This window comes from Prunus dulcis, chromosome 7, assembly GCF_902201215.1.
Source record: "Prunus dulcis chromosome 7, ALMONDv2, whole genome shotgun sequence".
Taxonomy (NCBI): Eukaryota; Viridiplantae; Streptophyta; class Magnoliopsida; order Rosales; family Rosaceae; genus Prunus; species Prunus dulcis.
Window position 1 is genome coordinate 14,992,379 of NC_047656.1, and position 16,810 is coordinate 15,009,188.

The window sequence follows — 16,810 nt, forward strand, 5'->3', positions numbered from 1 at the left end:
TATGGGCTAGTGCCTAGGTCTGTTTCACTAATGGGCATTTTAGTAAGTTCATTTTCACTTATGGGCTAGTTTTATTTTGACAAAAAGACAAGCCCACAATAAGAACTATGAGAACCAAATGGGCTATTACAAGGCTGCCCAATCCAGATGCCCAAACTTTGGGCCTTACATATGGCCCTCACTATAGAATTCTAGAAACTTTAATAACCAAAATTAGATTATTAAATCAAGTTGGCTAGAGCGAATGTGCTCCTACATATTAATTGAGTTTAATTGAAATAACTACATTCTCGAAAACCTTAGCGCCCCCCTCCCAAAAAACACTCTAGAGCCGTTTTCACTTTGAGGGGGAAGAAAGCCATTGTTCTTCCCCCCTTCTCCTTTCCTCCCTTCTCCTCTTTTACCCCATTTTTAGAGACATAATGTTTCTCCTATTTGACTTCGTTTTGTTATGATTTTTCTCCATGCATTACAGATAGATGCGTCTCAGTGTTGGATCTCCACATGCATTTTGGTGTCAGATCTCTACCATCATTTTTTTTGCAATTTCTTCATGTTTGGAATAAGTCGAAAAGACTCTTTAAGTTTGATGTGCAGTTTTCACCTCTTTTTGTGAGAGTTTTTTTACCTCTATTTTGTGAGAGCTTTCCACCTCTCTTTTGTGAAAGTTTTATTTGTATTGTTATGACTTGATTTTTTTCAAGCTTTATCTCTTTTTAGATGTTTTGGAGTTTCTTTGATCTTTCGTGATCATTAGTGGAGGAGCACTAGATTGTGTTATTTTTGGTGTTATTGTATCGTTTCGTTATTGTAATGGCCCTTTGTAGCCAATATCTTTTTTTACTGAATTATGAATGAAATCTCAAAATCTCTCAACAAAAAAAGAGCGGATGTGCTCTTCACTCTGTATTCAAGTTTGAATCTCCTTCCCCGTTGTTTAGATTGGAAAATAAATATCGCTTGTATAAAAAAAAATTAATAATTAAGAATAATAAATAATTTTTTTCTTCTAATCATTTTGATCATTATTCCAGTGGAAAAAATTTGCAATTTCCCAAAAAACACAAGGGTCATGAGTGTAATGATCGAATTTCGGGTGCTAGCAAACACTTACTACTCAAATAAGTCGCATTTTTTTCTTTTTCACATATTCTAACAAACTTATGCCCAAACACTTTAAAGAGCTTTCTTTTTAAATGGATTGCTCCAAGATAACAGGATCCTGTTTTATGGGATGTGACACAGTTGGACGATTCACATGCATTCGCATTCGCAATTGCATGACTGTCTTACATCTGCAAAACGGGATCCCCTTTTTGAATTTTTTTAGGTGGGTTATACTAAAGATTATGTTTTATTAGTTTAAATTAACAAGTTATGGTTTATGCTGGTTTAACTACGGGTATTGGGTGGAAGTTTTTAAAATAAATTATTGGTATCTAGTGATTCTAAGCAGCCATGTGAATGATCCATGATCCGGATTTATAGAAAGTTTTCCAATCAGGCATGTGAGTGATCCTGAATTCGGACAAAATGCTCATAGCCTTTGTAGGCACCTGAATAATTAAGCTTTAACTAGAGCTGCCTATAGTTCTATATATTTTACCATTCTCCGGAATTTAATTTGTTCCTAAAACTATTTTCTAAGTTAGCATAAAAAAAATAATATGGACGCAAGTATGCAGCATTCTCAATGGGAAAGTAATTGCCTCTACTTAGGCTTTTTTAGCAAACCAAGATATGATTTCCTCAATTTCAATGACAACAGAAATGTTCTCCCTCTATTTGAGGGAACCTCCCCACCAATTCACACACCTTTTGTCTTGTAGAAAATCTAAGGCTTTTACCTCTATAGTCTAGCTAGACAATACTTATATTATATGTTAGATGGTGACTGATGACACTGTTGCTAGTAAGCACAAAACCCTTAATTTAAATCATTTGAAATTTAAATGTTAGTCAGGTGACTTGAGCGTTGATATATTTGAAGCTCAATGTATTGTTGATGTATCTGAGAGTCAAAATGCATTAATAATCAACATCGTGAACCAACATGATTCGATATGACCGCGGCATTGCTCTAAGTCCATTTAACATGTCAAGTCATAGTTTGGTAGCAAAAAATTATTGCCTTTTACATATGCACAGCACTGTTGACGGATCTAAGTACATCTGAGGAGGAATCTAGAACAACATAATTTGATGCTCCGAGTATCCATACCTACACAGAACTCAGCTGCTTCAACATCTTAACACGTGTTCAACAAGATGTTTTAACCCTTTCCCAATTCAGATTATCAAGGCGAGAGGGGCCATAAAAAGCTATGGCAGAAAACATATATACTAGTGGAGCGCCATGTGCTAAAGCTAGAGGTAGTTCGCTGGTTTTGCACAAGAGAGGAAAGCCAGCTTTAGAATCCCTAGAAAAGAGTGCAAAGAAAAATATATATGTGTTACCAAAGGACGAAGGAATGCCACATACCCTTTAGATCTTGTCAATCAAAACCATCCACACACTTGGTGCAGTTTCTGGAAGTTTAATCATAATCAATTGATTTAAGTGCGTGTTAACGAAGGTGTTAATTAAGTTTAGAATATTTTGGTTTTTATTAATTTAAACCCCTCAAAGATACACACTTAGCTGTTGGGAAGATTTCTTGCTTTTAAGTATGGGGAATAATCCTATTTTATGTCGTGTATACGTGTAGATGCGGGGACCTAATTTTGATTAGGGGGCTTTTATAAATGAAAGTGACAACCTCAGGGTTTGTCTTCCAATAGAAAAGATTAAAGGTAATCTTTTAAAGTATTTGACTAATAGCCTTTTATTTTTTCACCAACGGGTAAGATGTGGGTTAGGTTTTTCACTTTGGCTAGCAAGCTATGATTGGCCGGTGTTGTTATATTTGGATGTGGTGCTCTCTAAACCATGATTTTAGAGCTTAATTACTATATAATAAGATGCACTTAGGTCATAATCCACCTAAAAATGGCATAAATTAAGGCGTAATTCAAGGGTTGTTGAAATCTATGTTGTAATTAACCATATGCGTAGGGTTTAGATTTTGGCAGGCATTCATCAAATTAGGGCACAAAGTTAGAGGAGATAGGAGGGCATGATGCTCTTAGTATGGGAAGAGGGAAACATGGAAGGGCACTGTGTGTGGCACATACAACACAAACAAACTCGACTCCATTGAGAAGAGACCTTGGAAATCTTGATGACACACTAATCGCAAACATCCTATCCAATTAAGCACCTGCTTTATACTTTATGGTTATAGACATTTTTATGTAGGGCCTATATATATTTATATTTATATATGAAAATTTGGCTTTAGTAGAAATTAATAATGGCTAACGGGCTTTAGGTAAGTGGGGGCCTAGCTAGCCTAGCAAAGCATCCATCATGCGTAGTGGACAGAATTCTAGGGTGTCTCTTTCATGTGAAAATGATTGGTGGAAAATAATGCAAATGCGTTCTGTAAACCCTAGTGTAACTTTAACTACTTGATTAAGCTAATGTAATTAAGTCAATTAATCTTAAAAAGATCCATAATCGTCCTTTTCACAAACATGTAACGTTATTGCCACACAAAAGGGTTCAAAAGGCCAATGTTCATGTTTATACAAATATAAATAAATAAATAAATTAGATTTAAATGTGAATTATTATGGATCCATAAGATCTGATTAGCCTGTGGAATTCATGCGGGACCAGTGCAGTGCATATTCCTTTTTTTTTCTAAAGGGAATAAAATGGATGAAAGTGGTGTGGTCAGACAGATGTGAAAGATGGTTCCAGATGCGATTTAGATGTTAAGCTTTCCCTTAAACAAGGGCATAAACATTTGATTAATAATGGCTGGAAAAATATCTTAGTACACTACCATTAGCTGTTTATCATCTAACTCGGAGTTGGAAGATGGGAAACAAAGGTGGGAAATGTCGGGATAAACATGACACCCATTAGTTTAGTCTCGTTGATTTATTTAGTGATTACTTGATTATTATTTAATTAAAACCCCATAAACAACTCAAAAGCTTACAAAAGGAATCCCTTCCACGCCATGCGCATGCCAGCTTAGCAGAATCCTGCTCCCCCCCTCTCTCTCTCTCTCTCCCTTGCTTGCTTGTCACTTGTTTCATCCTTATCCGCCTATTACCATTTGTTTATTTTAATCCAAATTAACCGTAGTAAACTCAAAGAGCTTATCTTTGCCAAATCTTTCTTTGTATTTCTTTTCTTGCTTCAAAGACTACCAACCGAATAAATTAGCCACAAAAATCTAACCCTAAAAACCATATAGCAACAACGACATGCGTGCATGAACAGTGTTCACAAACACCAAACCCAATCAATGACATTTCTTGACTTTGGCAAACCAACCCCTCCAACTTTTACTGACAGCCCTCTTTTGCACCATTCGTTAAAATGGGGTCCAAATTCTCTATAGAAAACCTTACACGTGTCATACGACTGGGTCTGCATCTTTAAATGAACTTGGAGTGCTTTTTAACTTCATTCTTACACCAATATAGGAATTACTTGAACCAGTTTTCTTTCTTTGATTGATTGAATTTTGACGCAAATAGAAAACCCACAAAAGAAGACCTTCCCCGTTCCATACACGCATGACGTATGTTTTGTTAGACAATATTGCATTCGGTGAATGTAGCCTACCAAGTGTTATGAATACGTGATGGCGAGAGAAACACAAAGAGAAAGTGTATATGAAACCGTTTTAAGTAAGTTTTTCTACGAGCATATACATTGAATAAGATTAACATATACATAAGAGGTAAAATAAGATAAGCATCATCTTGTCGTAAGAAAAGGCATGCCGGGACTGTGTTTCTTTATTCAGCAGAAAGCTTAATTGGTTCCACAATTAGGGCTAATATGACACATTAAGAAAAAGTCAAAAAAATATCAAACACCTTGCGGCTAATTAAGCAAAAAATGGGGTTGGTTGAGTCATAACTCATGTGTAAGAAGTGAATGGTAGAATATGGCGGCTAACGTAGAGAGAGAGAGTGTGTGTGTGTGTTTCTGGTGATTGGTTGTATATATTATTAAGGTGGGCACCTGATTCTTGATTGGTAGGCAGGTCACTGTGAAATTGGTCTGTCTATGAGAAGCTTGCGCGTGGATGGATAGAATCTGTGGTCCCTTTGGAAATACTTGGGGGGGTTTTGACACGCGTACAAGGTTCTTGTTGCCCCCATGTGCTCCCCTCTTTCGCATTTCAAGCTATCCTTTTCACACACTTTCAAAGCTGCCATAGCCAAAGTCTTTCATTAACCTGAATGGCTCTGGTGAGCCGGCTAAAGCTCAAGGGACTGTCTGTCAGTCATCTTGACCAAGCTCAATTGGCCTATCAATCACTTCTTGCTCCCTCTTTCTGTGAAGAATGGTGTAAAGTTCATAACAGTTTGCCGACAATTATTTACGCGTGCATAAAATCTTTAAAAAGTAAAATTATTGCGATAATTTGAATTAAATATCTAATTTTAAGTGCCAGACTGATGTGACAGGAGAATCTAATGGTCGAAATAAATAGGAAATACATTTTAATTTTGGTGATTGAATATATTTGTTTCAATTCTCACATGGTTTTTGTACCATGGATGATTTATATGCAATCCTGCTAAATGCTAAAGCCAGCGATTCTGTTACTTGTGCTATCTGATTTGAGAGATCATGATATTCCCTCACTAATTGGATATGGGATCAAGTTCTCCTTGTCAAATTAAAAACAAAAATAAAAACAACAGCAACCCAAAGTATATCCATATGGATTTGGATGCTACATTTTATTCTTTTTCTATGCTATTTATTTTGCTTACAAATAGTCTTGTCTAACCCTAAATATCAACCTTACACATATGCTGTGAGAAGACGAACCTTTAAAATATCATGGAGAGGACTTGCTTTTTGGGGCGGGACCTATTAGCTTATCCTTGACATGTTGCTTTTGAGCTCCAATTTAACAAATAACCTTTTCAAGGACAGACATATATAGTGGCTGGGAGTGCATACTTCTTGTTCATACATGAATGTTCCCGCAACTTTGGTCAAGTTAGATAGCCATGCCACGTATGCCCCCGTGCCCCAGTCATTTCATTTCATCATCTAGTTTTTCACTGGAAAGGTGCGAAACCCTAGGGGAGAGAAATTTTTTATAAAAAAAAAGTGAGGAGGATTGGATGAGAAAGCGACTCTGCTATGCTGTGTGGTTGTGCGGACGATAGGGAAAATATTGTTGCTTTCTATTTGTAATTCAGTATCTTTCCAAACACACAGGGAAAAACAGTGAACTTGAAAAGAGAGATCAATTGGGAGAGCAGGAAACGTTGAAGTTTTTTAGTTTGTCTCTTCTTTTGTTAGCTCTCTCTTTCTTTCTTTCATAGGTTATGACTCAATAACTTTAAAAATCTAATCTAATTAGAAAAATATATCATGAATCATGTTTGAGAAGGAGCTAGAAAAAAAAAAAAAGAAGGTATAAGATCACTTGGGTTCTAATCTAAAGCACTTTAAAACACAAAAGAAAATTCCTATTTTAAAATTTTTGTGCAGAATCTCATAAATCTTAGAATGAATCAAGTATCATATGTCGAGAGTATTTAAAGTGGTAAGAAAAAACACGTCAACAATGACGACAACCCCAGTGGTCCTCAATTTCCTCCAACCTCCTCAATTTTTTTATGAATTCCCCATAATACTATATGATTCTATGGTAAAAGAAGGGGGCTCCAATTAAGCTTTTTCTATTGTTGTTACATGCTTGTTAAGCAAACACAAAACACTCCAAGATGCTTGCATTTTCACCCATCTCGAGCCACGCATGACCTAGTATATTGTATAAAGCCAAAGCTAAGCTAAAATGGGTGTGGCTTGGCTAATCTCTTAGCCTAATTGACATAGAAAAGAGGAAAATACCACCCAATTGGACAACAAAAGTGAGTTGCATATCCAAATCCATAGGCCAACCATACCAATTGTTTATTCACTTCGAGGTGGTCAGGTTTGGGATCCCAACCCATCCGGATTTACAAAGTTTGTGCGGAGTTGAGGGGTTTTTAACTTTTTCTTCATACCATAATTACCCTTATATGTTTTTTTGTTAATCACCAAATCGGGAAAGCCTAACCCAACCATGCTTCTCTAGGACAGAGGGTGAGTTACATCCAAATCAGTAGTATACAAACTTGGTGTATTAGTGTTAGGGCCAAATTTTGATTTAGACCCTGTAGCTTGAGTAAACTTTTCCCTTTAGTCTCTATAGTTTTAAATGTCGTGATTTAATCTTTGTAATTTATTAACGGTTGCAATTCAAAAATAATGAATGATACTTTCGTTTTTTAGTGTTATCATATTCTATTTTTGTTTTCCAACCAAGATTAATTATATTATTGCATCAATCATAATGGCCATGGAAATCTAGAACATCTTCTCATTTGTAGGGTGAATATAGAGCCAAGTTTTTATGGATCATGTTCTTTTTCTCTAGCATTTTTTAAACTACACACTAGATTAAGTAAATCGTCACTAGTACATTTTCCCATGTTAGTCTTTGTACGTTTATGCTTTCTAGTTAGTGTATGTATATAAGAATAAACCAAATGGCACATCCAAAATTTTCCACAAAGTTAAGGACATTATTGTAACATCATTCTTTTGGGAAAAACAAAAGGGTAGGAAGGAAGAACACAGAGAAAACTTTCCCCTTATAAATAATCTCCATGCGTTGTCTCCCAAGCCATTCAACTTCCACACATCTGCTTCCTGAAAGAAAGTGAGAGAGGCAGAGAAAAAGAAAGTGAGAGAGGCAGAGAAAAAGAAAGTTGCAGAGAGTGACAGAGAGAGAGAGAGCTATAGCTATAGGAATTAGCTAGGAAAGCATGACAACCAAGACCAACCACCAAGTTGTTGAAGAAGACGATCATATGCTACTCATTTCTCACTTGTACCCTTCCGATGTCTACACCCAAATTGTACCCCAACAAGGTACAACCTTCAAAGCACACAAACATTATTTTTTTTCCATTGTTTTCCTATTCTCACATTTTACTTAACCAACTTTTTTTCTGCTGTGTTTAGGAGCGTCAAAGCCTAAACGACGTCGTAAGAAGAGCAAAAGTGGAGAGGCTGGTGGTGCTGGGCTCAAGAAGAGGAAGCTGACTGCAGAACAAGTGAATCTTCTTGAGCTCAATTTTGGCAACGAACACAAATTGGAGTCTGAGAAGAAGGACCGGCTTGCTTCTGAGCTAGGTCTTGATCCTCGACAGGTTGCTGTCTGGTTCCAGAACCGAAGGGCTCGTTGGAAGAACAAGAAGTTGGAAGAAGAATACTCCAACTTGAAGAAAGAACATGACAGCACTGTTTCTGAGAATCGCAAGCTTGAATCCGAGGTTCATATCTCTCTCTCTCTCTCTACACATGTCATTTGGTTTATGTGAATTCTACATCTTTGACTTTGTTGGGTTTAGTTTAGTTTCCAAGGAAAATCAAGGAAAATATATATAAAAACTCAAGCGTAGATAGGATTTAAACTGTAAGTTTCTTCAAAATTTTCTTCAGTTTTTTTTGGAAACCAAGGGTGGGTTTAAAAGTAGATCATTTTCTTGTTTAGGGTCGATGTGCATTCTTTATTTTTATTTTTGTTTTTATTTTTTAAAAACTATTCATTATTTCATTTCTTAAAAATATCATGGGTCCCTAGGTATAGTTTAATTCATTAATTTTAGAGGAAAATATCACACTCAAGCTGATATTAATGGCTTTTTAAGTATGTCCAAGTACTCTTAACCTTCGAAAAGGAGAGAAAAAAAGAGAGAAAAGGACAAGGTGACCCACCACATAGGCACACATAGGAACGTGCATGAGCTCTTGGCTCGAAGAAAGCCATGCCAGCTTGTTGGGTTTGGCCACAGAAACACACATAAGGGGTGGGGAAAAAAATGACAAACAGTAGCTTGCTGCCACCGAATCAGACAACAAAAGGTACTTGTGTTCCAGTCCTCAAGGGATGTCCGTACAACGTGTTTTAAGGTGGTTGGTGGTGTTGGCCCCGTTGGGGGGCCTTGCCAAGACTCATTCTGGGAAGGAACATCACGTGATCACTCGCGTGAGATATCATGTAGCCCATAACACACACCTTGATATGTATATATGTATAGTCCCATAATATAACATTTGGTACCATTGTTGCAGATGTCGAAGCTCAAGGAGCAAATCTCGGAGGCTGAGAAGGAGATTCGACGGCTCTCAGAGCGCGTAGACCATGGCGGCTCGAGCAACAGTCCAAGCTCCTCACTCTCTATGGACGCCATTGATCCTCCATTTTTAGGAGAGTTTGGGGTGGAGGAGTACGATGATGTTTTTTACATGCCCCAGAACAATTACATTCATGGCATGGAATGGATGAACCTGTACATGTGAATTTAATTATCAACTTAATTAGAATTTTGTAGATAGTGACAAGCTAATGTAAATCGTTGTCTTTCCCTCTCTATGTAGTAGCTTAGTGTGCTTGACTAGGAATTTGGAAATTAATGTACTTATTATTAATATAATAACTTCCCTATTGACTGAAAACTCTAGTTGTTTTTGTCACTTCATTAACTTTTAACATATAATATAATTGCGTGTTTTATAGACTTGTCCATGCCTTAATCACCCAAATTAATAGTTATAAATTTAAAACGTCTTCTCTAAGTACCAGAACTTTGTTGAATATTTTGTCCATTACTCCATGCATCATACACCCTAATTTAAATGAGCACATTTTCCCTCCTCATATAGATCATTAACAGAGAGTGCATTACAAACATAATGGATTACTTTAATTAAGCTAACATTAACTAAAACCCCAAATTGCGTTGTTGTTAATTTAGTTTGAGGACTGAGCTGGAGGAATATACTTCAGCTCACCATTGGGCCCAAAAGGGATAAGAGGTGGTATTTCATTTGGGTCCGAAGATATATATGAGCTACTTAATGTTAGGCCCAAAAGCGATTCCCAATTAATACAAAATCTACTAATTAAAGTAAATCTTAGGCTTTTTACTCTATAACTTACCGGTAAGTTATTTAGTTTTTAGATGTATAGGATTTTCACTCTATAATTCTAACTGTAAAATATAAAGTTAATTTTGAAATTAGTTAGGTAAGTTAAACCAATCACCAGGATTTCCATGTCAATCTCAAATCTCATTGAATTAAAAACAAAAAAACAAAAAACAAAAGGCTAGTGATCAATCTACATCCATAGGATGAAATATTAAGCAGGGAAAATCTGAGTGTAGATTTTAAAGATGATGTTCCATGAAATTTCAAGGAAGGTTGCCTTCCTAGTGTAATGCAACTTTAGTGATTAGCAAATCCTCTCTTCTTTATTTTGGAGCTACAATGAACTCACAACCAAGCTAGCTAAGTGGAGGAAGAGACCATGCTCTCATTACAATTGCAGCAGCGACAAACAATATCCAGAGTCCAGACGACTTCATTGGACTTAAGAAACGATGAAACAAAATATATTGGTTTTAGGTCTATTGTCACTTTTGATGAAATCATCATGTTTGGCACTCATGAATATTGATATAGTGGATTGGTTGGAAATTGTTTTAACTCATGTTTGCTAGTTTGCTAGACGACGCTTAAATCACCCAAAACTTTATTTTTCCTCTTCTATTTGTCATGGTCGCCGATTGAATAATTCATGTCACGATTTCCCCAAGGTTAAGTAATTAATGGTTGCCGATTGGATCACCGTCGTCTAGTGTGCTCCAAAATCATCGCCTGTTAAGCATTTGGACGCTCAAAAACCGTCGTCTATGTGAAAGAATAAAAAAGTTTAGGGAATTTTCATGTCAATTCCGTGAAAAATAAAGAAAAAGACAAAGCTAGTTTGCAGATAATCTACTTATATATAAGATGGATATTATACATCAAATTTTGTTTTTACTATTTGTAAGGTGCCTGTAGTTTTTTGTGCCTGCAATCCTTAAATTCTTCTATAAATACAAGTAGTCTACACAATACAAGCAGAATCAATTGAGGGCTGAACCACTCTTCAGAATTAAATTGGAGGCTGAATGATCAACAGAAATCGGGTACGTCCTATAAACCTCTTGCACTTGTTAATTTTCTTTTTCTTTAACCAACAACTATTATAGAGCAGAGAAAGTACTTTTATTTCAACTGGAAGTTAACACTTCGCTGCTTGTATAAGCTAGCTATAAACATAGACTTTGAGCACCATTTGGACTGAATTCATCAAGTTTTTAACAAACTCTCATCCGATTTATAGGTCACTCTTTATGATTATACCTGAAAAGAACTTCAAATAATGCTTGATTTTTGTATTTCTTTTAGGCATAAGTTCTACGAAATCAAACTTTGTAAGCGTTTCTCTGCATCGACTATCAATGTTCGTGTTCCCAAAACCAGCCCCCGAGCCCAATACCAGTTCTACTGATGCTGCTGATGTTGCAGAACTACTTGTAAGTCTTTCAATCTTTGGGTTCAGCCAACTCTCTGCCACTGATCAACATGAGAAGACGAAAAAAATCTATGATAAAGTAGTTGAAGATGTTGTAGTTCAGCAAATCCCGGAGGAGAGTGAAGAGGATTTTAGACTCAGAACATTCACAGAGCTATTCAAGAAACTTCCCTTACCTGATCAGAACCATTTCCTGTCAACTGTTATAAAGAAGTTCAAGCGCGAGAGGCAAATTGGCGAGTTGATCTCTTGGTTCAGTACTCAACTAGACGCCAATGATCAAAATCAACTGATTGAAGAAATTGTTCATGTTAAACTTGACGAGGAAACTAATGAGGATTTCAGACTCAAAAGATTTACACAGCTTTGTAAGGATTATACTGACTATGTTGTCGTCTGCAGGGAAGAATATGTCAAGAAACCAAAACATACACAACAGACATCCGATACTCATGAAGTTTGTTTGGATTCGCAATCCCGTTTTGCTGACTTTTTCTTAGGTTTCTCAATTATATGGTTCAAGGGACAAAGCTCATATGATCAATGGCAGCTGATTGACCAACTCTGTGATGGAGTTAAGGGTGTTATGGTTGAGAAGCTCGCAGACGAAAGTGAGGCAGATTTCAACCTCAGAAGATTCACAGAGCTTTGTAAGAAAGTGGCTGACTTCGGTGTACAAGTCCACTTCCTTGACAAAGCTGAACAGAAGCTGCTACACAAAAGAAGATATCTTCCGCACGGGGTGCTACTTCAGCCCCAAGATTCTGCCAGTGCTGCTGAATTACTCTCGAAGCTCTCAAGTTTCTGGTTCAGCCTACTATCCCCCTATGACCAACAAGAGAAGATTGAACAAATCTCTAACCAACTTGCTGCCAGAGATGTTATTGTCGAAAGCCTTGCAGGGGAAACAGAGGAAGATTTGAGAAGGAAAACATTCACAAAGCTGTTTAATAAATCTCCGGTTGGTACACGAATTAATTTATTCAGGGAGTTTAAAAGCAAATTCGTCAGTGAGAGGCGCTTCTGTGAGTCCATTCTTTTGTTCAGGCAACTGGATTCCAATGAGCAACAAGAAACGATTGAAGAAATGTTTGATCGCTCAGGGAAGGTGACAAGCAAAGATGTCATACTTGAGAGACTCTCCGAGGAATGCGAGGAAAAGTTTAGGCTCAGAAGATTTATAAAGCTGTGTAGTACACATCCATTCCTTTTGGATCGCTTCTTTCGCAGCGAAGCTAAGAAGTGGGATCTAAAAGCTCTACATATGCAGGCATCAGGTAACGAAGAGATAGAAGAAATCAAACAGTCCCGCTATGCTGAACTTTACTTGGGGTTGTCAATTATTTGGTTCAAAGCACGATGTGCCAGTAATCCAAGAAACCCTATTCAAGTACTTCTTAGTAAAGTTGGAGAAGGTGATCATATAATTGAGAAACTCATCACTGAGACTGAGGAGGATTTCCGGCTCAGAAGATTTACAGAGTCGTTTCAACAACTTCAATTCAGTTCCCAGGAGGATATTGTGAAATATATTTTAGAACCAATATTTCATGATCTAGGTTACCATGGAGAGCCAAAAAAGGAGGAGAAAAAGGATGGCATCCGGTTCTGTGGAAGGCCTCCGTTAGCTTCTCATTGGTTCTGTGGATGAGGAGGAGCAGCCACTCAAGGAGGAGAAGAGGGAGCACTTACACAAGGAGTGCAGGGGGCTAGTCACTTCACTGGTAGGATGATTTGCGGCCATGCACTGATAACAGTTTAGAAGAGGAAGTTTAAGAATTGTGAAGACTAAGAAGGAAGAAGAAATGATATGCTCTGTATATTGATTTTCACAAAATGAATTACAACAGCAGTGTCATTAATGTTATATCTCAATAACCAAGACTTAACACTCTAACTAATTACAGTTACTACTAACTAACAACACATGAGCACACGTGACAGCTTAACAAACTAACTAATATTGTTATCATTCCCCCTCAAACCCAACTCTGGATCCTGCTCTGGATTTCCAAGTCGCATACTAATACACTGACTCATGAAAATAGGACTATGCAGTCCTTTAGTAAACACATCTGCAATTTGCTCGAGTAGGAACATACAGAACAATCAGATCATTCCTTCGAACCCTTTCACGAACAAAGTGAAAATCTGTATCCAAGTGTTTAATTCGTGAATGAAACACAGGATTACTACTAAGTGCCAAAGCAGAGAGATTATCACAAAAGATGGTAGGAGGTTGAGGCAAGCACACTTTCAAGTCTAGCAAGACCTGTCGAATCCAAGCCAAATCTGCAGCTGTATTAGCCAAAGCCCTATACTCGGCCTCTGTAGAACTTCTGGATACAGACCCTTGCTTCTTAGACTGCCATGAGATAGGATTATGTCCAAGCAATACCACAAAACCTGTAGTTGACCTCCTGGTATTTAAATCCCCCGCCCAGTTAGCATCACTATAAGCTTGTAATTGCCAAGGACTATGAGTAAAGTGAATTCCATAATTCATGGTACCTTTAATGTATCTCAAAATTCTTGACCAGGTTGAAATGTATCTCAGTGGGAGCAGTCATATACTGACACACAGTATTGACAGCATAGGATAAGTCAGGTCTTGTGAAAGTTATAAAAGAAGCCTTCAAATAACAATTCTGAAGATGTGGTGAATTCATACATGGAGCAGCACTACTCTTCCTTATGAGTTTGCAATATAGTGAAACAAGAAATGGACCATCTTTGACGTATATATGTATATATAGCCCATAATATAACATTTGGTACCATTGTTGTAGATCTTGAAACTCAAGGAGCACCGCTTAGAGGCTGAGAAGGAGATCCAACTGCTCTAGGAGTGCGTTGACCATGGGGCTCTAGCAACAGTCCAAGCTCCTCACTCTCCATGGAAGACATTGATCCTTCATTACTAGGGGAGTTTGGGGTGGAGGAGTATAATGATGTCTTTTACATGTCCGGGAGCAATTACATTCATGGCATGGAATGGAACCTGTACATGTTGCTGTGCGGCTATACTACTTAAATAGAAATTTTAATGGTGTTGCTGTGCGGCTATACGCTGTAAATAGAAATTTTAACAGACTAGCTAGTTTTCAATCTACATCCATGGGATGAAATATATTAAGCAAAGAAAATCTGAGAATAGATGGCAAAGAAGATGGTTCCATGAAATCCCAAAAGGGTCACATTATATTATTTTTTGTTTCATTCTACTCTATCATTTGAATCTGCTGCTAATAATTAAGGTTGGTCCTTGTCTTCTTCTTGATGGTTAATTCTTTTGTCGCAACATATTTTTGTCATTCAAATTTACTTCAATACAAAGTATAGTGATTACCAAATCCTCTGCTCTTTAATTTATAGCTACAATGAACTCGCAATCAAGCTCACCAATGGCTAATGGAGGAAGAGATGCTGTCATTACAATTACAGCGACGAACAATATTCAGACCACAATATCTTTGGAGCAAAGAATCCAGGAAACGAAATGGCTGCTGCACCCCTCAGCTGGAAACAGCTCTTGTTGCATCTTCAGATTACCCCAATACCTCTTGGAAATAAACAAGAAGGCCTACCAGCCTCATATAGTTTCCATCGGTCCTTATCACTACGGTGACACACATTTGGACATGATGCAGCAGCACAAATGGAGATTTCTTCGCGATCTGCTTGTTCGAACACCATCCCCTGGCCCAAATCTTGATGACTACCGGCAGGTTGTGGCATCAATGGAAGAAGATATAAGACGGTGCTACTCAGAGACAATCAATTTATGCGGTCAAGATCTAGTTGAGGTGATGGTGCTAGATGGTCTTTTCACTATTGAACTATTCTGCAAAGTTGGAAGGCTGTCACCAAGTGATCCAGATGACCCCATCTTCAACTTGGCATGGATATTCCCTAACCTCATACGAGATCTTCTTCGGTTGGAGAATCAAATTCCTTTCATTGTCCTTCAAACATTATTTGATATATCAAAATCTTCAAGAGAAGATAGTAACTCATCCCTTGCACAACTTGCTTTGGAATTCTTTAGTTTCGCGGTAGAAAGACCAGATGAAGTCTTAAAGCAACATGTCAGTGTTCAAGCAAAACATCTACTTGATTTATTTCGCTTGAGTTTTATTCCTGAACCACATCACCGCTCACCTCAAAATCAAAACCCAAAAGTCATTCTTCCATTAGTCCAATTCATCCAAATGGCCAAAAAGCCTCTAGCGGGAATACTCAAGGCCAGCACAAGGAACACACTAAAAAAGTTCGTAGGGCGAATTAAGTTGAAGATCATGAGGAAGGGAAACACCTCTCCGCTGGTTCAATTTATCCAATCCGCCAAAAAGCTTCATTTGGCTGGAATTAAGTTCAAGAAGAGGGAGGCAAATAGCTTCTTGGACATCAGATTTTGCAACGGGGTGCTCGAAATTCCGAACATAACGCTAGATGATCTACGCACTGATATTTTCCTCAACCTTGTTGCATTTGAACAATGCTACTCCCATTGCTCAAAGCACATAACCACTTATGCTGCATTGATGAGTTGCCTCATCAGCACGCCTGTGGACGCAGCATTTCTCAGTGACAAAAATATTATTGAGAATTATCTTGGAACCGATGAGGAGGTTGCTCATTTCTTCAAAAACCTTGGCAAGGATGTGCCTTTCGATATTGACGAAAGTTATCTATGTAAGTTGTTCAAGGATGTGAATGAGTACCATAGAAATATTTGGCACGTGAGATGGGCTGGTTTTAGATTTAAGTATTTTGACAACCCATGGTCTTTCTTGTCAGCTGTAGCTGCTGTCGTGCTCCTACTACTCACTGCAATTCAGACCTTCTTTACTTTGTATGATTATTTTAATTCATTGGCCTCTAATGGAGGGGGGAGGCATTAGGAATAGCGGAGAAAGTGGTGGTTATAGTAGTAGTTTTATTTTTTTCCCTCAGCCAGAGCTTTGTAAGAAAGTTCACCATGTATTTTGAATATTATCTTCTTTATTTATTTATTTAAATTTATAAATTTAATCTATCTTGAACCATGTCACAAGATTGAATCGACATATTGAGATAAAGACATAAGATTTGAACCACATTTTTGGCTCACATATCTCCCATAGCTACTTAGCAGAAATTTTAAGTACGTACTTGGTGTTACATTCACATCTCTGTAATCCAATTATCTTTATATTATGCACGTATCTTGCCTTTTTTTTTTTTTTTGACAATAAAAAAACCTCTGTAAGCCAATTATTTTTATATTATGCACATATCTTGCCTTTTCTTTTCGACAA

At 37.3% G+C, this 16,810-nt stretch overlaps 2 protein-coding genes across 2 annotated transcripts; both read left to right on the forward strand.

Annotated features, from left to right (window-relative positions):
* The first annotated feature begins 7,756 nt into the window (after nucleotides 1-7,756).
* On the forward strand, nucleotides 7,757-9,604 carry LOC117636059 (homeobox-leucine zipper protein ATHB-40). The gene is made up of 3 exons (XM_034370496.1): nucleotides 7,757-8,014; nucleotides 8,108-8,418; nucleotides 9,221-9,604. Exons 1-3 carry the CDS (start codon nucleotides 7,909-7,911, stop codon nucleotides 9,446-9,448), a joined length of 645 nt encoding a protein of 214 aa, XP_034226387.1. The 5' UTR covers nucleotides 7,757-7,908; the 3' UTR covers nucleotides 9,449-9,604.
* Nucleotides 9,605-14,914: 5,310 nt separating this feature from the next.
* On the forward strand, nucleotides 14,915-16,414 carry LOC117635443 (UPF0481 protein At3g47200-like). The gene is made up of 2 exons (XM_034369762.1): nucleotides 14,915-15,691; nucleotides 15,818-16,414. The coding sequence occupies exons 1-2, from the start codon at nucleotides 14,915-14,917 to the stop codon at nucleotides 16,412-16,414; spliced, it is 1,374 nt and encodes a 457-aa protein (XP_034225653.1).
* Nucleotides 16,415-16,810: the final 396 nt, after the last annotated feature.